The sequence below is a fragment of the Serinus canaria genome, chromosome 6 (assembly GCF_022539315.1).
Source record: "Serinus canaria isolate serCan28SL12 chromosome 6, serCan2020, whole genome shotgun sequence".
NCBI classification, from domain to species: domain Eukaryota; kingdom Metazoa; phylum Chordata; class Aves; order Passeriformes; family Fringillidae; genus Serinus; species Serinus canaria.
In genome coordinates this window covers 21,280,333-21,301,632 of record NC_066320.1, presented here as the reverse complement: position 1 = coordinate 21,301,632, position 21,300 = coordinate 21,280,333, and the positions used below count along the sequence as shown (strand labels likewise).

Below are 21,300 nucleotides of genomic sequence, written 5' to 3'. Positions count from 1 at the left end.
TGAGGACAGGATGTAGCTGCATTCCTAAGGGCTTTGTCACTCTGTGCTGAAAGGGCCCTCTGTCTGCCCAGGGCACTGCTGGGCGGTCATGTACACACTGACTAGCCCTTGGTGGGTCAGGGGCCAATGGAGGGCTGCCTGCGTCTCCCTGGACTGGCTGCAGCTCTGGAACACACTCTTGGGACAGAGTTGAGTCTGGGACCTGGACCTGCAGCTGGGGTGTCACTGGGTCCCAGCCTTCTGCCTGTAGGACACATGCCCTGTTCATCAGAGGCTCCAGGCGGTCGGCAGCAGCACCGTACCCTCATTGTCAATGAGCCAGCATATGGTTATAGAAAGGTTACAGCTTTTGACATCAGACAAAATCCAGGATCCCCAGAGCATCCCTGGGAGCCAGTATCCCTGCTCTACTGCAAACACCTTTTAGGACAGCCCATGGTGCCCCAAGCAGTGCAAACAGGGCTGCAAGCTGCTGAGCAGGACAGTGCCAGTGCACCCAGGGCTGGCCTGCTTTGGGGGTATGGAGGGGCAGCAAATGAGCTGCCAGCAACGCTCACGGGCCTGTGGAGAACCTGCTGCTCCCCTCCAGGGACTCAGGGTCTGAGGCTGCTCCCTGGTCTCTCCTCGGGGAGAGGTGGCCAACAACCTCATGGGGACAAATCCACCGTGACTGACACAGCTGGATACAGGCCACGCCAAGACCCAGACTGAGACTGAGCCCTGACCCTGGATAGACCCGGATCAGTGCCCAGCCCTGGACTGGGACCGGATCCAGGCTGTGAGTGAGCCCTACACCAGAGCAGACCCGAATCGTGACCGGGCCGGGACCGACCCCCGTGTCTAGACCGAGCCCCCCGAGATTCCGCCTCGAGCCTCACGCCCAGGGCGTGCCGGCCCGCAGGCCCCAGCCGGGAGGCTGGCACGCAGCGCGGGCGGAGCCGGGGGGGCCCGGAGCGCGGAGCCCGGCCCGTTCCCGTTCCCCGCGGGCGGGGCTGCCCGGCGCGCCAGCCCGGCGCTCCCATTGGCCGCGCGCGGAGCTCACGGCGCGCCCGGCCGCGTCACGGGGGCGCGCGGCGGTGTCGGGCCAAGCGGCGCGGGGCCGCTCTGCTCCCGCTCCCGGTCCCGTCATGCAGGCGGTGGAGCGGGACGGGGCGGCAGGCGGCCCCGAAGGAGCGACGGGAGCTGCTGAGGCCCCGCCGGAGCCGTCGCCGCCCAAGGCCGCCGCTGCTTTCGACCTGCTGGAGCTAGTGCGGAGCTACCGGCGGCTGGAGCTCTACCTGGAGCCGCTGCGGGACGCCGCCGAGGGCGTCCGCTCCCTCCTCCGGTAGGTGCGGGCTGGGCCGGGATCGAGACCGGGACCGTCTCCTGGGTCTCATGTCCCTGGCCTTTTCCCCTGTCGGCAGGTGGCAGCGGCCTGTGTGCTCTCTCCTGGTCTGCCTCGGCCTCAACTTCCTCCTGCTCACCCTCGGCCAAGGTGCGTCTCGGGGGTCAGGGCTGCTCCCGTTCCCGGACCCTCGGGGCTGACGCTGTCCCGCCTCTTCCAGCTGCCTGGTACTCAGTGCTCGCCCTGCTGGTCGCGGTGCCGGCCCTGCTGGGTTACCTTCAAGAGACGTGCCGGGCCCGGCCCTCGGAGCCCGAGCTGGTGCGCAGGAGGTACCACAGCATCCGCAGAGAGGATCTGCGCAAGGTGCAGCTCTCGCGGCAGGAGGCCATCGCTCAGGTCAAGAGCTTGTGAGTCTCTAGGCCCTCCCCAGCTCTGGAACTGTGGCGGCCTCTGCAGCCAGAAAGGGTTCTTGGAGGCTGTGGGGGGCTCCTGCCAGTTTTGCTGCTGTAAGCCGTGTGAATGTGGGGAACGAGGGTGTGTGTTTGTGGGGTTTTTTGTGACTGTCTCATTTGCAGCCTGATCCAGCTGGAGGGGTTTCTGAACGGGATGTGCTGCAGCTGTGAGGCAGTGTACCGTGTGCTGTACTGGGAGAACCCCACTGTCTCTTCCCAGTGAGTAGTACTGGGTCAGGTACCCTGTGGTGGACTTGGTGGGGAGAGGGGCTCAGCCAGGCCTGTGGTGCTGTGTTTGATTTGTTTGGTACTTGGAGAGAACAGATGGAACCCCAGATGAAGGAAGGAGTTTTATGCTGTTGTGTGAGTTGCTCTTATTTGACCACAGTATCCTGTTACTTTCCACAGGTTTTATGGGGCGCTACTGGGCACTATCTGTGTCCTCTACCTGCTGCCCCTTTGCTGGGTCCTGGCCATCCTCAATAGCACCCTCTTTCTGGGCAACACCCAGTTCTACCAAGGTATGAGACGTGTCTGGAAGTGCCCTGTGTGGGATGGGTTGGGAAAGGCCCTCTGAAGCTAGGGATCCTTCCCTGGACCTCTCCCTCACATGAGCCCACTGTCCCATGTCAGGCTCTCCCACAGACCCTGCACCTCTGTGAAGGCAATGATGCCCTAGGGGTAGTGCTCAGCAGCCCAGGGTGGGTGGTATGGTCCTGGGGCTCAGCTGTTGGAGGTGAGAGTCTCTCCTGATTTGTGTTCCAGTCCAGGTGCCATTTCCTTCTCTGTGGTGTGGCAAACCAGGGTCTGTCAATGCAGGCTGTGAGAGGCTGTGAGCCTCTCCACCTTTCTTGATCCCTGACCCTGCTCTTCAGGATTTCAAACACATTCAGTGCCTGTGGCATTATATGACACAGGCATATAAAAAGGCTTGAAAACATGCCATTGGAAGGGAGAGGAGCCCTCTTCTGTGGCTCGTGCTAGAGGAGTGTTGGATGTGTCTGAGCTGTGATGTTGGCCCCTGCTGTTCCCTGTCCTGAGCTGAGGCAGGTGGTGGTGGGGCTTCCTTTCTGCCCTAACATTGATGTGTGAACAGAGGAGTGCTTAGGACATCTGGTGAGTGAATGATACGTGTCAGTGCCCCACCTTGAACCTTGGAGATCAGGTCTTGCAGTTGGCTTTTGTGTGATGTGGCTGGGAGTAGGGAAATGCCACCCTACTCCAGCTGTATTCCCCTCTTAACCAGTGATAAGGGAGCTCAAGGCCTCCGTTGAGCAGTGTGTGGGCTCCAAACCCCTCGAGAGTACTCCAGAACCTGCTGAACCCCTGCCACCAGCTGCTGCCCCAGATCGGACCCCCACCCCCACCAGTGCAGAGGTGAGATAGGGGCAGGGCTGGTAGTTGTGGGGTGTGAGCTGCAGAGTCAGCTCTTGGGTCTGACCGTGCCTGTGCCCCTCTACACACAAACTTCTCCCAGCTGCCAGCTTTGCTGGAAGCCTGTGAACTGCTCCTGAGTTACTGGGATGCTGCTCTCTGCCCTGGGTCTTGGCTCAGACCTTTTGCCCCACATAAGGATGTGGTCTGAGGAGGCAGGGGCTCACCTCGCCTTCTGACACTTGTGTCATCTGTGAGGCTGCCTGGGGTCAGATCCATTGTCCTGGAACCTGCCCAGAAATGTGGGACCACATTTGAACAGAGGCAGGGGAACAGCAGGACTAACTTTGCGAATCTCTTATAGGACCTTACCCCTGGCAGTGTGGAGGAAGCAGAGGAGGCAGAACCTGATGAAGAGTTCAAAGATGCAATTGAGGTTTGAGGCTGGTTGGGGTGGGCTGTGCCTGCAGGGAAAGGAACAAAGACCTTGTTGGGCAAACTGGGTGCTCAGAGAGTGACTGTAGGGCTGGGTGCCTCTGACTCTGTGTGCTCACTCTCCTCTCTGTCCCATGCTGCGGGAGAAGGAGAACCAGCTGCTGGTCATGGTGAGTACTGCCATGCCAGGATGTGGTATCTCCTCCCAGCTGGAGCTTTGCCTGTTTTGCCAGTGGCTTGTAGAAATTCCAGGTGCAGCACCCAGATTGTTGGGTCCCTGCCTCTGGTGTGAGCTGCCCTGCAGCCCTCAGTGTGCTCCCAGCCACCCTACTGTGCTCAGCTGGCTCTGCTCTTTGCAGGAGGATGATGAGAGCTCTCAGTGCTCAGCAGATTTTGACCTCAGCCTCCCAGACAATGGTTTTATGAGCAAAAATGAGGTGATCCGCAGCAAGGTGTCCCGCCTGACCGAGCGCCTGCGCAAGCGCTACCCCAGCAACAACTTCGGTGAGTTGGGGAGCAGGTGCTGCCTGGGGGAGCTCAGCAGCCTGGGGTCTTTGCTGCTTCCAGTGGTGACCAGAGGACTGGGAGGGGAGAGGATGGTGTGGTGCTTGCTAGGCTGTGCTGGCACCTCCAGTGACCTTTTCCACTCCATGGGGAGAAGGGTCCCAGCACTCCTAGGAAGGGCAAGAATGGGAAGGTGCAACAATGTCATCTCTGAGCTGAGCCTTTACAACAGCTATTGATGTTCTTGTGCCACTTGCAGCCCCAGGTAGCAGGACCCCTGCCTGACCTCTGCTCCCTTTCTTTCAGGGAACTGCACGGGCTGTGCTGCCACCTTCTCTGTGCTCAAGAAGAGGGTGAGTCTTCAGCTTCTGCCCCAGCTTGCTGTCTGCACCTGGGGCAGAGGTGTTGCTCATGTCTGGCTTGCCCCTCTACACACAAACAGCAGCTCAGGTGTCTGGCCTTGGTCACAGCCCAAATGACCTCAACTAAATGCTGGGTGTTGTCACATGCCTAATGGCACCAGGGATCCCTTGTGTTGTACAGCATTTGTCCATTTACTCCTTTGGAAGCTGCCTCAGGCCAAACGCATGTGTTATTGTAGAAGGTACCTGCTCTGTGCCCTCGTTTAGTCCATTTCCTGTGGCCTTTGTGGTGAAGTAGAGCATGGGTCTGCTAGTGGGAATGACCTGTTTCCTTATCTGAACCCTGTGTGTAATGCTTGGCATTGTCTGTGGGCAGTTCTCAGAAGGAGGTATAGACTTTTGACCCCCTTCACTTACTCCTGGGTTAGTCTGATACACATCTGGGTCTCACCTCCATCTTTCTCCACAGCGGAGCTGCAGTAACTGTGGGAACAGCTTCTGCTCCAGGTGTTGTTCCTTCAAAGTCCCCAAGGCTGTGATGGGAGCCACGGGTGAGTTGAAAGGTGGAGGGAAGAGCTTTTGCTTCCCTCTGTTCTGTCTGCCCAGGTATTTGCCCCAGCCCTGCTGGGGAGGGTAGACAGCACAGCCTGGCTTGGGAAAGAGCAGTGATGACTTTGCAGCCCTCAAAGCAGCTCTGTGGCTGGGGTTCCTAGCCCATGCTGGGAAAGGGGGATCATATCTGACATTTGCTTTCCTTTCCAGCCCCAGAGGCTCAGAAGGAGACAGTTTTCGTGTGTGCGCTCTGCAACCAGGTGCTCATCAAGTGATGAAACAGGCCCAGCCAGCTCCTGTGTCCTGCACTGTCTGACACCTGGGACAGCAGGCAGGCACCCTTGCCACTGGGAGCCTGGAATGTTTGGATCCCAGCATGGCATTCCCCTGCCAGAGGATGCTTGCACTTGTGCTCCTCCTGCCAGCGCCAGGCTGGATGGACCAGCCTTCCTTGCCATGCACCATCTGGGTTGCTGTGGTGGAGCACTGCCTACGGCTGTGCCCCATCCCTGCAGCTGCTCCAAGCCCTGGGTGCTCTCTGGCACTTGCTGTGCCCTGCCACGTGCTTGCCCAGGCCCTTTGGCCTGGCTCAGTGATGGAAGAGCCATCCTTCCTACTTGTGGTTCTGCCTTCGCCTCCCAGGTGGGGCAGAATAACCTCAGGGCTTTGTCCCTACCTTTCCCAGCACTGTGCTATAAGTGACTGTATTTTTGGGATCAATTCAGAGCTCCTCCTGCATCCCTTGGGGTCTAGACTAGCTAGGTCTTTCATCCTGGCTCACCTGAGACTCTGCTAGTCACTCCTGTGCTCCTCAGCCTCACGCCTGCAGGTTTAGTCTTATACCCTGAATTTGGCTGTAACCCAGAGGAGGAAAGAGAATGAGTTTGGATTGGGCTGTGTGGCTGGGTCTCCAGTGTGACAAAAGGCAGGAGTTGGTGCTGCTCTGTGCACTTAGTGACTGCTGCTTTCTACTACAGATTAATATATAATTGCATATAGAGAATGATCAATAAATCTCTTGTCCTCAGCTGGCTCTTATGTCATACCAGTAAAAGCTGTCCCAGTCCCAGGTCACTCTGACGCCTCTGTGGCTTTGGCCCTGCTGTCCTGCAGGTGCTCCTGGAGAAGTGGTGTTCTGTGCCACCAGCTCTCTATGCTTTCCTGGAATTCCCATCTTCTGTCCTGCTGTAGCCTTGTTTGCCCCCTGCTCAGAGCTGTGTGCAGCTGCCCATCAGCTGTGCCAGGGCTGGATCCTGCTGGGCTGGAGCCAGGGAGTACCTCAGCTCTGACAGGAGCTACTGAGCTTCCTCTGCCTCCCATGGCTGCTACTTCCCCTGCCCTCCCCGGGTGGTGGTCCCACCAGCTGCCTGTGTGCACAAGGATGACCTTTCCTTGTGTGAACAGCAAAGCTCCCAGCTATCCCAGGAATGTGACCCTGGCTGCTGTGCAGCTGCAAACAGCCATGGCCTGGGTCCCTGCCAGCCAGCTGCAGCTTCCCCCAAGCCAGGGAATCTGGGGGGCCAGTGCCCACCAGGCTGTGACACCCACTAGTCTGAGAAGTTGCTGGAACCCAGACCTTGTTGCAGGCTCTACATCCCACCAGTGTGGGAGCTCCTATGTGGCAGGCAGCCTCAACACTTAGCTTGGCTGTGGGCTCATAAACTCCTTAACATAAAAATTTGGAGAAAAGCTGGAATTGGCATTTGATGATGAGGATGTCTGGCTTGTGCTGGGTGGGCAGGGGACTGGTGTGCAGAGGGCTGAGCAGTTAGTGGCGACAGTGGAGCAGCTGTAACATTGGGGACAGGGCAGTGTAGCACCTGTGCTGTGGGTGTGTTTGTGAGGGTGTCTGCAATGGGATATTGCTGGGCTGTGAGGGGCTGTGAGGGGTCAGCTTGCTCAGTCAGCTGACAATGGGAGGCAGAGGAGCCACTTATATTTCTAGAGAAAACACTTGGAGCAATGAGCACCATGGCCATGTACATTTGAACACTTTCTGGGAAGATGCTAATGACACAGAATACAGAAGGCTACAGATAAACTTAGGCTGTTGGAGATGGGGTTTTATTTACGCTTTATAAGTTTTGCAAAAAATGTCATAGTTGACAGTGTTTATTCCTATGGAAGTGTGCTCCGCAGTCAAGCTCTGAACAAACCTAATAATATTTGAATTTTTTCCCCATTTTTTTTTTCCCAGTGGCCAGGGAGGAGTGCCAATTTCTGGTGCAAGGCTGGGGCAGGGGCTGTCTGCCCCATGTTCCTGGCTGGCTGTGGGGCCAGAGTGGGAGATTTGGGCTTGGGAGGCTGACCAGTGGGGCCAAGGCCATGCCCAAGGAGGGCAGAGGGAGAAGAGGTCAGCCCAGAGCAGGGCAGGCGCACAGTGCTCTTGTCAGCCAGAAGAGGGTGGGTGCAGACATCCTGCAGCCTCAATTTCCTTGTCCCCAGAGCTCCCTGAGGCCGGGCCAGCTCCAAAGAGAGTAGTGTCAGGCAGCCAGGCACTGGGGGATGTCCTGGCATCCACCTTGGGCCCCTCACCCTTTGGGACAGGTGAATACAAGTCTGCTCTGTGGGAATGACAGGGTCCCTCAGCTGCCCCCTTGCCAGCTGGGACTGGGGGGGCAGCTGGGGGAGTCCAGCTGAGCTAAGGGACAGCCCCTGCTGCCATCAGAGGGGCTGGGCTGAGGGCTGCCCTGCTCCTTGCGCTTTTGGGAGCATCCTGGCTAGTGCAGGTGGGTGGCCCTAGGAATCATTTTGGCGGAGGCTGGAGGTTGTGGCGTGGGAGGTCTGGCAGCCAAGCAGGGCTGGCAGTGAGCTGCGAAGAGGACTTTCAGACGATATGGTGTGGGGAGGACAGGATTGCAGGCTGCCTGGTCCAGTATCTTCCCCCTTTGATGCTCAGTGCCAGGCTTCTCACAAGTGCTGTAAGCTCCCAGACCATGGATTTATCCCCTGGGGTGTCGAAGAAACCTCCCTGGGAAACCACTGCCAAACCCAGCTGTGGGGCTCCAGCAGCAGTGATGGCCCCATCCCCCTATCCTACCCATCTCAATGCCCTGCCAGGCCACCCCTGGAGTGGCAGGGGTGCTTGAGTCTCCAGGGATGCCTGTGGCCATTAGGAGCTGAATCCCCTGGCTTGTCTGGACTGCCCAGGTTCAGGCTCTGGGCACAGCACCTGGAGTGGGGCTAGAGCCAGATCCTGAGGTGACCTCACTCCCTCAGACTGCCTCACTCAGTGGGCAGGACTGGGACCCTCCTCCCATTCTTCTGGGGCCCCTGAGGGAGCTCCGAGGGGCTCTTACCCTTGAGCTGCAGTGAGTGGCACACAGACTTCTCTGAGCTGGAATAATTTACTGTGCCATTGATGGGCAAGGGGTGTGTGGGCTGGGTCACAGCAGGGTGTGTGCAAGGGATGCAGCAGGGCTGGTCTGGGGGACTTGGAGGTTGACCCCCCCCTCACACACTGAGCCACGTGCTATGGGGAGTGGGGGAGCCCAGGAAAGGTTTGTGCAGCTCTGGGCACTTGGTCTGGAGGGAGTCAGTCAGTGGGAACAGAGGGGCAAGAGGGACCTGCCTGGGCTGGGCTGGATCTCTGGCTGGAAGGTGAGATAATCCAGGTGAGGGCATGGGATGTGTTGGTGGGCTGGAATAGGGACTGGGGGGGCTGAGGGTCTGCTCAGGGAGCTGGACAAAGGACATGGCTGCAGGGTGTAGGGGTCCCAGGTGTAGCCAAGAGGGCCAAGCAGGGATCCTAAATGAAAGCAAGGGTCTCTGGGTTTCTGGGTGGGCAACCTGGGAGTAGACAAAGGTGCCCAGTACAGACCAGGGCTCAAAAGCATGCAGAACAAGGGTCCGGGGTGCAGACTAAGCTCCTGGACAGGGGTGAGGGTCCTTGGAGCAGAACAGGGTCCCAGGGGTGCAGAGTAGGGCACTTGGGAGGAAACAGGTGTCCTGGCTGTGGATCAGGGCTCCCACAAATGCAGCAGGTAATCCTGAAGGTGCACAGCTGGGTTCTGGGGCACAACAAAGGGGCTGAGGTGAGCAGAGCTGAGGTCCTGGGGTGCAGCCAGAGAAGCCAGGGGTGGGATGTTGGGCCAGTGCAGGAGTTCTGGGAAAGGGCAGGGTGGGCAAAAAGCCCTAGTGCTGCCCAGCCCCATAGAGCAGAGGGTGGTAGAGCGGGCAAGGGTAGGAGAACATGAACTTGACTGCAAACTTCATCTCCTTGTTGTGCTTCTGCCAGGGGTAGATGGCCAGGAGGAGCAGGCGGCCGCCCACCTTGCGGCCCATGACCAGGAAGCTGCCACTGAGGCTGTCGAGCTGGGGGCAGGGGCAGGCACCTGCGTTCCTCATGTGCAGCACCATCTTCTTGGTGTCCTTGCGCTTCAGCGGGCCCAGTTTCAGCACCTTCTTCTTCTGGGCAGCCACCAGCCGGCGCTCCCCGTTCTCCTCCGTCACCTCCTTGATGCGCATTTTCACCACTGTGAGGGGCAGGCGGGGCACCACTGTGAGGGGCAGGTTGGGGGAGGGAGCATTGCTAGGTGCTGGGGAGGGGAGGCTCTGGGCAGGCACGTGTGCAGGACAGGGTGCAGCCTATCCCTGGGCTGGGTCTCTGGGGAAGTTACTGTGAGGGGAGGGGAAAGGGGTTGTTGGGGAGGGGTCCAGCAGAGGCCCCAGTGACCCTCCCAAATGTCTTCTCCCCCTATCTCCCACCAATGTCTTCTCCTGTGGTGCACCCATCCCAGGCATGAAGGGTCCAAGGGAATGGCTCAGGGGTTTCCCATGGGGCCGTCCCCATACAACCCCACCCTCTGGCCAACTCCCACCCCAGCTGTCAGACCTAGGGGTGGCAGAGCCTTGTCCAGGGGTGCTGAGAAGGAGACTCCAGCACTCACCAAAGTCACTGGAGCACATCTGCTCCATCATGCCATCTGCCTTGTGCTCCATCTCACACTGGGTGCAGATCTTGGACACTGTGGTGAGAGACCAGTTACTGTCACAGTTTCATGCTGCTGGTACTTGTCACCAGGGCCAGCTCCTCGGGAACACGCTTGGGAGAGCCCCAGCAGCTCCTCCGATCCCTAGGTAGCTGTGCTGGGGTGATGCAGAGAGGCACAGAGCACCTTGCTGGCCAGGGTCATCCCCCAGGAGGGGAAGAGATATGGGGACACCATCCCATCAGATGCTGGCACTTTGAAGCACAGCAAAGGTAAGGGTGGTCCCAGCCTAAAGGCTGTCCCAGCCTAAAGGCTGTCACAGCCCTGACCCTGACCCTAGGCTGCCTTTGGGTGATGTCCCCTCTCCTGCCCGAGGGGACAGGCACCCTGCAGCAGCAGTGTGGGGCTGACACCGCAGGGGCAGCACGCTCTCTCGCTGCTGACATGGGACCCAGTGGCGGCAGAGGGACACAGCACTGTGGTGGATCGGCCAGTGGCTCCCACTTATCCCGTGTTCTTCCTCATCCCGGGACAGCTCTGTGCAGGCACCTGGGAGCACAGTGCTCCTGGGCAATGAGTGCCCAGACAAAGCTGATCCTGTGCCCGCTCCTGCCCTTTACAGGCAGAGAGTCCTTGGCCAACACCGGTGTCCTGGGCTGTGCTTTGAGGTGTGAAGGGATGGCTGTGCAGCGGCTCCGCATGCATTCCCAGCCCATTACGGTACCCGTCCCACTTACCTGGCGGCGGCGTGGCTTTACTGTTCCCAAACTGGACGGCGATGCAGAGCTCGTGGTCAGAGGGGAACTTGCCACAGTGCAGCATCTCAGGCCAGGGGAAGCCGTAGGACTCCATGACGGGGGCACAGGAGTCACGTACCACCTCACAGAGGGAGCGGCAGGGGTAGACGGGCCGGTCGAGGCAGACAGGGGCGAAGAGGGAGCAGAGGAAGAGCTGGGTGTCGGTGTGGCACTGCTTGGCGAGCAGGGGCACCCAGCTGCCGGCCTGCTGCTTGGCTTCGGCCATGGTCTCGTGCTCCAGCAGGTTGGGCAGCCGCATGCGCTTGTAGCCCACGTCGCGACAGAGCTGCATGTCGGCCGGGATGTCGAGGCACTGCGGCTCCCGCCCGTAGAAGCGCCCGTGGGGCAGGCTCTCGGGCTGCCACCCGTAGTAGTCGTAGTGCTGCCCGCCGCCCAGGGACCCTGCCAGCACCAGCGACAGGGCCAGCAGCGCTGTGCCCCGGGAGCCCGGGTGGATGCCCGCCTGCGGCATCGCCGCTGCGCGCCTGCCGCTCCGGCCGCGGCTGCCGAGCGGGACGGGAGCGTGGCTCGGCACCCTGCCTGCTCCCTTAGCGCCTCCCACGCTCGCTGCCCTTTCTAAGGAGGTTGGAGACCTCGCCGGCAGCCAATCTGCTCTGCCTGCCGGGCCCCCCGGGGCTGGCCCCCGCCACCCCCTAGTCTGCTTGCACCGCTGCCACTTCCCTCCCTCCCTCCCTTCCCAGCACATGGCGCTCCAATGCCCCTCTCCCAGGGAGCCCCCCTGCGTGCAGCCCCCCCCAATCCACCCTGGCTCTATGTGTCCCCAGGCCGATGCCTTCTAGAAGGGCTGGCTCGCCTGTCCCGTGGCAAGGTGTTATGGCCACCAGCTGCCCCCATTATTCACCAGTCCCATCCCACTGCCCCCATCCCACCTGGCACCCCAGAGGCATATTCTGCCATGGGGCAGGGGACCCTGCCTCCTACCCTGTGCCACCCCACTCCCCACTCTCTTCTCCCAAGACAATATGCTTGGGGTGCTGGGGTTTAAGGAAGAGGACATCCCAGCAGCTTCATGCTACAGCCCTGGGAGGGCTCCTGTACCCAGGTGACAGGTGTGCCATCAAAGAGGCAATGCCATGGGCACGGGGTCCTTATTCCTCATGGATGGTTCTGCCAGCATGCATCTTGGGCAGTGCATGGTCTGCTGGCACAGGATAGCTGGGATTACACCTTCCAGCAAAGGGCTTGCACCCAGGCTCTGCCAGTGCTCAGGTTGTGGGCAGAGCTAGAGCCCAAGTGACGTGAGGGTCCTGCCTGGATGACATTCCCCCATTCCCTTGGAGATGGGGGGTGCAAGGCTTAAGACCCCGTTAGAAACCCATTTGTCTGCAGGGGTTATCTGGGGCACCCCTCCCTTTCCCATGATCGATGCCCCTGCCTGGCCAGCGGGCTTTGGGCTGCTGCTGGCCCCTGCCCACCGGATAAGGCAGCTCTGTTAATGGGCGAGAGAGCAAACAGTCCAGTGCAGGCAGTGATAGCAGCTGCTCTTTGCCCTGGGCTGGGGGCAGGGACTGTCCCACCAACCGTGGTGGGGTACATCTGCTTTGGGGCAATGCTAGGAACCTCAGCTGCACAACCTGCCCTTCCCTGTAGCCTGCCCGCCCTACCCATGCCCTCTGTGCGCAGCAGCCATCACTGCATCACCCAGTGCTGCTTGCTTCCTGCCCGAGGGTGGGCTGGGTTCATCCCACCTCGCCCCGGAGATGGCACCATTAATGTGTAACTGCCGGGGAGCCCGATAAGATACAGCAGCCTCTTATCAGGGCTGCCTGGTAGCAGGAGGGAGGGTGATCGAGGCATCAGGCTGTCACGGCAGGAGTAAGATTGTCTGGAGATAAATGCTGATAGAAAATAGCTAATCCGTGATGGATGGGCTTGGGCAGGGTGTAATTGCCATGGGAGCTGGGCTGGGAAGGGGCTGGTGAGGCCTGGGAGCAGAGGCAGAGGGAGGCGGGGTGAGCAGGGTGGAGCTGCCAGAGTGCCGATGCTGAGCACAGTCGGGGATGTGCCATGTCCCTAGGCTGTTCCTGTGGCACTGCCAACACTGTCCTGCCCTTGACCATGGAGCCATATCTCCTGGCTCTCAGCCTGCCCCGCCCCACGGCCCAGTCTGGCCTCTATACCCCCAGTTCCTCCCACAAAGGTGTTAGGGGTGCTGAGCCCTCTGTGCCAGCTGGCACCTCACCAGATGAAGGTAAGGGGGCTGGCGAGGCTGGGGCTGAGCAAGGGTATCCCTGCCAGCTGCCCCAGGCCCTTCATCTGTCATGACGCCTTCATTAGAGCCCTGAGTGACCTCCTGGCCATGCTGCAGGGAGCAGGGCTGCCCCAGAAGAGCGGTGTCTGCCCCCTGCTCCCCACCGTGGAGTGTCCTGGCAGCCTTACCTCCGAGCTGAGTCCGTGCCTCTGCTCTGGGGAGCCCCTGCTGCACTTGCATTGCTTCCTTAACCCTTTCCCACCCAGGACAGCACAGGCTGATCTGGGCTGTACCCCAGAGAAGGGGATGAACCCAAGACAGCTGTAACTGGCACCCTTCCCTGCGTCTTGTCTGCGCAGGCTGCTCCGATGCCCACATGCCCGTTCTGCACCCATGCAGCTGTCTGGGAGATAGACACTTGCTCCTGTCACTCCAGAAAGCTGGCTGTGCCACCGCTTGTGTCACTGCCTGTGCCACTTGTCACAGCAGCCAGTCCAGAAGCAGGGCCATGGGGGCTGCCCCCTCTGCGGTGGGGACCTCGGGGACGGCCAGCCAGGGTGACACAGTAAGAGTACATCACCTGGGGGGGCTCCCTCGACACTCCGGACTCTCCCTGTGGAGGACCCGTGCCTGGCTGCAGCACAGAGCAGGTCCTGTGGCAGGGAAGCAGGAGGCTCCCAGGAAAGGAGCAGCTGAGCAGGGTTCCGGCCGCCTCCTTCCGTCCTTGTGTCCCCAGCTACTCTCCTGCCGCAGCTTTGGGTGCTATCGACCTTGTTTCTGTCAGCAGAGATGCACCCCCAGGGCCTGGGTGGGTGGGCTGAGTGGGCTCCCTCCCGTCCTCCTCTTTCCCCATCCCCTCACCCTTCCTGTCCCAGTCCTGCAGTGGTTCCTGGGCTGCACCCAGTGTGGAGCAAGGGCCTTTGGGAGAGGACCGGAGGGCACCGGGGCTGGCCATGCCGAGTCCCAGGACGTGACGGCACGCTGGCACTGTCCCTGCAGGGACACGTGTGCCCCGGCATCCAGCAGCTCCCGGGAGAGCAGCCGGCCGGGGGACAATGCTGGGCTGGCAGCACAGCTCCGGGGGGTGGTCCTGTCTGGGAGCGGCCGCGGGAGGCTGGGGCATCACTGGGGACACCGTGGGGTCGAGGCTGCCCGGGGTGATGTGGGACCGCCGGGGAGGGCAGCGGCCCGGGTCAGCGATCGCCGTGCACTTGCCCTGCGCCCACACAGGCTCCCGCTGCCCGGCAGCCCCAGGAATGTGCTGGCAGCGCTCCCGGCCCAGCTGCGGAGCCCAGACTGCCCCGGCGCCCTCCCAGCCCCCACCCAGCAGCTCCAGGCCCTGCCCAGTTCCTGCCAGCTTGCACACAGACCCTCCCTGTTCGCTGCAGGACACCCCGATCCCGGCCCCCGGAGTTTGGTCCTACTCAGCAGGGCAGGGAGGGGACACGTCGCATGTGCGGACCCTCTGAGGAGGGGTCCCTTTCCCTCTAAGGGTGGCACCATGCGTGGGGACCTTCTCTGCACTGCTGTTTGTCCCTCCCCGCCCCACCACCCCTGCTCCCGCCACAGCCCCATGCGCGGTGTGGGAGCAATCCTCGCACAATCCCTCTCCCAGCTGGCACCTTTGCTAACGGCAGACCTTGGCACCTTGCTCTGAAACCACATCCTCCTCTGCTTGCCCTTGTGCAGGAGGATGCTGTGTCTCCCGGCCTGTGACTCCCAACCTGTGACTCCGGTGGGATGTGCTGGGTGGCTGCCCAAACCCTCTGCGGGGGCTCCCAGTGCAATGAGGGCCCTGGAACCACCCTTCAGGATGGACATAGCTGGGCTGCAGGTGCCACAGAGGGGTGTCCACACTCAGGGTGACCAGTCTGTAGGGTCAGTTGGACCCTGTTTGGGGCACCCTCCTTGTCCTGTGTGAAGGGGCAGGCCAGGGCATTTGGAGCTGTTTTCCAGAGGCTCACAGTGTGGGGGCCTCGTCCCCCTCCCTTTCCCTCCCAGGTGCACACACCTGGGATCTCTCAGGAAAGGTTATCAGCTAATCATGCTGTGTTTGTGCCTCCCAAATGTCACCGTTGTCCTCGCTGGGATGGTGAGCTCATGCTCCCCACCATTACTGAAAGCACTTCCAGTGCTAGGAGGAACAGCTGCCATGCCCTTCTGTGGCCCCTTTGAAGCAGAGCTGGAGCTGCTGACAGCTCTGACAGGCTGGAGAGGGGTTCAGCAGGCAGTGGATGCAGGATGGAGCCAGAAGGGTTGATCCCAGACTGGTTGCAGGGCTCCAGCTGTCCTCCACAGGCCCTGGTCATCCTGGTACTGCAGGGAGGGTTGAGATGCTGGGATAAGGTGCAGCACCATGCACACAGACACACACAGGGGACATGCCCTGGTCCTGGTCTGGGAGTCAGGTGCAGGACTTGGAGCAGGGGCACTGCTGGGCCATGCCTGCTGTGGTGTGGTGGGCACATTGCCTGCTGAGGGCTGGCCATAGGGGTATCAAGTGTGCCCCAGATCTGTCCCATGGGGCCAGGGCCTCTGGGAGGTGAGCCAGGGTTGGGGGAAAGGAGAGATCTGTGGGGTCTGTGCAAGGTCAGAGCTGCCTCACCCCAGGTGCAAGGGAAGAGCCAGGCAGGGGAGTGAAGGCAGCTCTGGCACCGCCATGCCTATCCCTGCTGCTGGGCAGCCTGAAAAATCACCCCTTTGGGCTGAGCAGAGGGAGCAGAAGGGTGAAGAGCCCTGCCAGGACCCCTCACAGTGCTGTGGTCTGGGGAGGGCAGCAGGGCCATGCAGCACATTGAGGCTATCCCGAGCTCTTGCTGTCCCTGCCGCTACCTCCTGGGCAGTATGGCTGGCAGAAGGCACGACCCTGTGATGTCGTACCAAAGGATACTCCTTGACATGCAGACAGCAGGTCCATGGCCTGTGAGGCACATGGAGCCCAGAACCCAAAGTTCTTTGGCTGGGCTGGGTTGGTGGAGCTAGAGGAGACAACCCTGGGGCAACACTACAGGATGTGGGATGATTGGCAGAGCCTGGAATGGCAGGGAGACCTCATCCCCCCGGCTGCTCCTGGCCCCTCACTGCAGCATAGGAGAGCAAACTCCTTCTCCTGGCAAGCACAGTATTGCCATGGCAACCAGCAGGACCTGCCAGGCGGGCAGGCCAGCACTGATGTGGCAGTGGCATGCAGCACAGGAAGGAGATGGCATGCAGGGTCTGGGTCTGGGGGCATTTGGGGACAGGCTTAGGTGTGTGAGCACACTGCATGTTCACCTGGGTGTGCAGGCAGATGTGGGCATCTGAGTGCATGCACGAGTGCCTGTGCCAATGTGCATGCACGTGTTTGGGTGCATGGGAGACTTCACACAGCACCCTCTCAAGGGGCGTCCCTCGGTTTTGTGGCACCATCGAGGCAGGGTGTGCCTCACTGCTCTGGAGTGTGGGCTGGCAGGGTTGCTCTGAACCTTGGGAGCAGCAGGTTTCCCCAAAAGCTATGGGACCCATGGCTTCCTTTGGTGCCTTGGTCACAAACCCTGCCATGCTCCAGAGAAAGGGGGATGCCTACCAACCACCCCGAGGCCCTGCCTCTATTTGCTCTGCCCAAAGCCTGGGCTGTTGCTCAGAGCTGGGAGCAAGAGTCAGAGCTACCCCTGTGCTACAGACAGCTGCCTATGGCATGTTTGCTGTGTTAGCCATGAGTTAGCTGTGTTAGCTGTGTGTTAGCTGTGAGTTAGCTGTGAGTTAGCAGTGAGTTAGCTGTGTTAGCTGCGTTAGCCATGTTCTCTGCCAGAGCAGATGTTCGGGCAGGGCCTGGCGCTGCCTCCAGCACAGCCCAGGTGCCGAGGGAAGGCTGGCTGCTCTCCTGCCTGCTGAGGGCCCTGTGCCCAGCTACTGCATCCCTCACCCCACCACAGCCCCAGCTGGGAGCCCCCTTTCTTCGCCTCTCGGGAGAGCCTCTGTTCCCCTCGTTTGGCATTGCTCCGGCTCTAATTGAGCTGTCAATGGGCAGAGATAACGGGGGATTCGTTCGCTCTGCTCTTTGATGTCTGCCCGCGCTCTGATCGCAGCACCAGCTGCAACTCCTTCGCAAACAAGCAGCTTCAGATGAGGTCCCTTGGCACGGCGGTCTGCCAGTCCCACGGTCAGCTCCCCTAATCCCTGCCGGGCCATTCTCACGGCCGCTCTCACCCCCTGTTACCTCCGGCAGCGCCCCTCGGCAGCCAGGTTTCCCCCCAGGGACCCACAGCCGCATCCCGCAGATATCCGGGCTGCGGCACTCGCCGTGACGGACCCCCGGGACCCACAGCAGCAGTCCTCCCTCGCAGCCCCTCTCCGGAGCCAGCCCCGGGGCACCTGGTACCGCCGTCCGCAGGGGCTCCGTGCCGGTGGCGGCAGGCGCACTATAAATAGGTGTACTAGGGGAGGCGAAGAGGATAGGTAGGACCGGGAGGTTTTCCTATGACGCACACGGGTGAGGCCGCCGGGGGGCACGCCCTCCGCCCCTCTTGGCTCGAAAGCACCTGGACCCCAGCGCACAGGCCCCTCCGAGCGGCTGATCCGCAGGCCCAGGAGACGGCGCCGGCCCGGGAGGCGCCGGTAACACCCGGCGCTGGCCACCGGCACCAGACCGGAACGGCGCCCGCCGAGCCATGGACAACGGAGGGGGGTGGGGTGAGCGGGCGGGGCGGCTGGGGACGCCCCCCGGCGGCGGGGGCACCCCGCGGCCGCCTTGGGGAGGCGGAGGAGCTCCCCCGGCTTCGCGTGCCCGCAGCACCTGCGCGGTGCCGGGGAGCGGCACGACAGGGTATCCTCGTCGTGGGGTGCGCTGCTGCGGTGGGGGGGGGAACGGGTGCGGCCGGGGTCAGGGGGACAGCGGTTTTGTGGGGCTGGGGCTGCGAGGCTCGTGGGCGACTGGAACGGAAAGCCGGTGAGGGGGCCTGAAGGGGTGGGGGCAGGGTGGGGTGCAGGGTGGTGTGACTGTTGGTGAAGGAGGAGAAATGTTGGGTGGGATGTGGGACGGGCGGTTCTTCTCCAGATGCGTGAGTTGGACGCTTTGGGAGACCCCAGGAAAGAAACAGACGGTATTCACCTTTTACTTACTTTCTTTTTTTCCCTTATTCCCCCGTCTCCCCCACCCCCCTCTATTACTTTTTACCTTCCTCCCTTCACCCTCTACCGTCATTCCTCTCCTTTTTCTCCCATATTCTCTCCCCCCTTCCTTTCACCCGTCTTTTTTCTTTCTACCTATCTTCTTCTCCTCCATTCCTTCCTATTTTTCCTATACCCCTCCTCTCCTTTCCCCCCTTTCCTCCCTCATTCATTCATCCCTTCCTCTACCCCCACGCGCATCTATTGCACCTCCACTGCACGTGGGGTCACGGAGCAGGCAGTAGCTCCATGTCACCCAGAGGAAGCGTGGGGACGGGCCTGATGCCCGCCCTTGGCACAGCCTGGCCTCCATCCCCTTCTCCCGCCACCAAAGCTGCCACACAGGCTGGAGCTCGGGGGCTCACACGGGCTCTCACACCCCGTGGGGAGTCAGGGCTTAGCACCTGCTGCCGGGGCTGCCGGTCCTTTTCATGAGGATGACCCACTGCAGCCTGACCACTCACTGGGCCACTGTTGCAGCCCTGCTGCCCCATCTCTGCTCCTGCTCAGGAGCCTGGGAGCTGTTGGGTTGGCTGTGTTCTGGGGCACTGCTGGAGACAGGGTGCTGTCCCCTCCCCAGGCCATGGCCCTCTGGCGACGCTCGCTCATGCGTGCAGGAACCACTGGGGTTGAGACCAGACACCAGCCCGGGGCGAGAGCACACACGCTCACCCTCCTTCTGAGCAGGGGGATGCCGCAGCACCCTCCCCTTGCTGCCATCCTCCCCTGGCTCCCCGCCCCGTACCTCCAGAGCCAAGCTGTGCTCATGGCGTGACACAGCCTGTGCCCAAGGGGTCCCTGCAGCCCCTGACCCTGGGGAATGGCACTGCTCCCAGGCCTCCAGCCCTCCAGTAGGGATGCCCAGCTCCCTTGGCTGCAGGCCCCGTCTCACCCTCTGCCCTCAGGTGCACAGCCTGCAGGAGCTGCGGCGCAGCGCGTCCCTGGCCACCAAGGTCTTTGTGCAGCGGGATTACAGTGACGGGACCACATGCCAGTTCCAGACAAAGTTTCCCCCTGAGCTGGAGAGCCGGGTAGGGAGTCTGAGAGGTTGTCAGGGTGGGAGGGGAGGGTACCCTATGGGGACTCAGGGGGAAGACGGGTCTAAAGATGTGGGGACTTATGGGGTGTTGTATGGCCCTGGGCCAGCCAGTGCTGCTGGATGTGTGCAATCCCAGCTGTCTTGGCTGATGTGCAAGGGGTTTGGTGCTCCTGGGGACTGGGAGGCTCTGCTGAAGACTGCAGGCACAGCAGGTCTTGGTACAGGTGGGAGGTGCACAGGGGTCTGCAAGCTGAGGCATCAGCTGGGCAGGGAGGAGAGGGTTAAGTGCTCTCCAAGTCCCCCCAGGAAAGGGGACAAGGTGGTGCAGGGAGTCAGTCCCTGGCCAGACTCCTCCTCACCCTATTTTCTGTCCTAGATTGAGCGGCAACTTTTTGAGGAAACTGTGAAAACCCTAAATGACTTCTATGCTGAGGCGGAGAAGATTGGGGGCAGCTCATACCTCGAGGGGTGCCTGGCCTGTGCCACTGCCTATTTCATCTTTCTCTGCATGGAGACTCATTATGAGAAGGTGCTGAGGTGCTGGGGAGGATTCAGGGATGGGCACAGCTGGCAGTGGGCACAGGGATGGCTCAGGGGTGTCACAGGGAACGTGGGACTGGAGGCCAGAGTAGACAGCAACACTGGCAGGCCCTGAGTGTCCCTCCCTGTGCTGACAGGTCCTGAAGAAGATCTCCAAGTACATCCAGGACCAGAATGAGAAGATCTATGCTCCACGGGGGCTGCTGCTCACTGACCCCCTGGAGCGTGGCATGAGGGTGGTATCCTTTGGGCAGTGGGATGCTTGGGGGATGGCAAGGGTGAAGGGAGACTGGGCGTGGGTTCTGGGCAATTGGGCTGGCACATCTCACCGGTGATCCTTAGCAGGGTCCAGATCGAGATCTCCATCTACGAGGACCGGTGCAGCAGCGGCAGCTCCAGCAGCGGCAGCTCCAGCAGCAGCAGCGGTGGCGGTGGTGGCGGGGCAGGGGGCCGGTGACTGGCAGGGAGTCCCTGCAGGGACTCGTACTGCCGGGACAGTGGCCTCTCTGAGCTCCGCAGGCTGCACTACCAGAGCACCCGCTTCTGAGGCCAGGGGGAGCAGCAGGGGGAGGCCGGTGCTACCCGGTGGGGCTGCCCACCCCCATCTGCTCTTTGTCCCCCACAGTGGGTCTGCCCCTGCTCGGACCCTCTGTGGGCAGAGACTGGGGCATCCCAGGTGCTTCCCACTGAGCCAAACTGTTGCCAAGGGGCTCCTACAGCCCTCCATGTGCTTGGTGCTGCCACCCCTGCCGCAAGCGAAAGGAGCTTGCCCTGCTAGGGGCAGTCCCAGCTGGCAGTGTCCCTGTTGCCAGGCACTGGGAGCACTCAGACTGGCAAAGCCTCAGGCAGCGCTAAGCAGGGTATCGCACAACCCTGCACTCACAGACACTGACAGCTCTTGCTGCATCCCCTCCTGGGGGCAGCCTGCCCGTGGTGCTGTGGTGTGGCTCAGCTGGGGCTTGTGCACCGTTCAGGGGGCCTGGCAGAGCACTGGTGCTGCTTCTTCTGTATGTTAGGCCATGCATTCACCCTAGCTCTATACCACCCACTGCCCTATTGCTGCTCTCCTGGCCCCTTCCCCGATCTGGCACTACATCCTCTCCAGCAGCATCCTTCACTGCCGGGACACTGGACACTTGCTTCTGCTCCCTGCATGACCTGCTGCCACCCCCAGCTGGACCCACATATTTCTCCAGTCCAGCGTCCGGGCCAGGGAGCTGCAGTTCTGGGCATGATGCTGCCCCTGTGCCATGTGCCCTGGGCTCATTCATGGCCCGGCACACTCGAGGCTGTGCTGTGGCATGAGTGAGGCAGGCTGCCCAGTCCTGGCAGAGTTTGCCTGTACCTAGCTGCCAGCAGCCCCCTGCCTACTCTGCCCCATGACCTGCCCTAATGCAGGGAGGGTGCCCAGTGGGGCAGCTCCATAAGGACCTTTCCTCTCACACTGCTGAGTCCTTCCCTGCCCACATGTCCTGCATGCATCTGCCACCAGTGTCCCAGTTCTCAGCTTGGTCTGTCAGAGGGGACCTAGAGAGGCACCTGAGCCTGGCAGCAAGGTGTGGAGGTTCATGGTCCAGGATCAGATAGCAGGAAATAGGAGGGTCCATGTGACATCCAGCACCCCAAGGAG

At 61.2% G+C, this 21,300-nt stretch overlaps 3 protein-coding genes across 3 annotated transcripts; 2 read left to right on the top strand and 1 right to left on the bottom strand.

Annotated features, from left to right (window-relative positions):
• Positions 1 to 1,030: 1,030 nt before the first annotated feature.
• ZFYVE27 (zinc finger FYVE-type containing 27) lies at positions 1,031 to 6,030 on the top strand. Its single transcript, XM_030241290.2, has 11 exons — positions 1,031 to 1,324; positions 1,404 to 1,474; positions 1,545 to 1,731; positions 1,900 to 1,995; positions 2,185 to 2,297; positions 3,023 to 3,153; positions 3,515 to 3,586; positions 3,945 to 4,089; positions 4,396 to 4,442; positions 4,921 to 5,002; positions 5,214 to 6,030. The coding sequence occupies exons 1-11, from the start codon at positions 1,128 to 1,130 to the stop codon at positions 5,276 to 5,278; spliced, it is 1,206 nt and encodes a 401-aa protein (XP_030097150.2). The 5' UTR covers positions 1,031 to 1,127; the 3' UTR covers positions 5,279 to 6,030.
• Positions 6,031 to 7,045: 1,015 nt separating this feature from the next.
• SFRP5 (secreted frizzled related protein 5) lies at positions 7,046 to 11,213 on the bottom strand. Its single transcript, XM_009087261.4, has 3 exons — positions 10,672 to 11,213; positions 9,893 to 9,970; positions 7,046 to 9,478 (listed from the first exon to the last, which is right to left on the bottom strand). Exons 1-3 carry the CDS (start codon positions 11,201 to 11,203, stop codon positions 9,138 to 9,140), a joined length of 951 nt encoding a protein of 316 aa, XP_009085509.2. The 5' UTR covers positions 11,204 to 11,213; the 3' UTR covers positions 7,046 to 9,137.
• A 7,403-nt stretch (positions 11,214 to 18,616) lies between these two features.
• Positions 18,617 to 20,253, top strand: GOLGA7B (golgin A7 family member B). The gene is made up of 4 exons (XM_018910715.3): positions 18,617 to 19,122; positions 19,507 to 19,659; positions 19,808 to 19,909; positions 20,023 to 20,253. Exons 1-4 carry the CDS (start codon positions 18,949 to 18,951, stop codon positions 20,125 to 20,127), a joined length of 534 nt encoding a protein of 177 aa, XP_018766260.1. The 5' UTR covers positions 18,617 to 18,948; the 3' UTR covers positions 20,128 to 20,253.
• Positions 20,254 to 21,300: the final 1,047 nt, after the last annotated feature.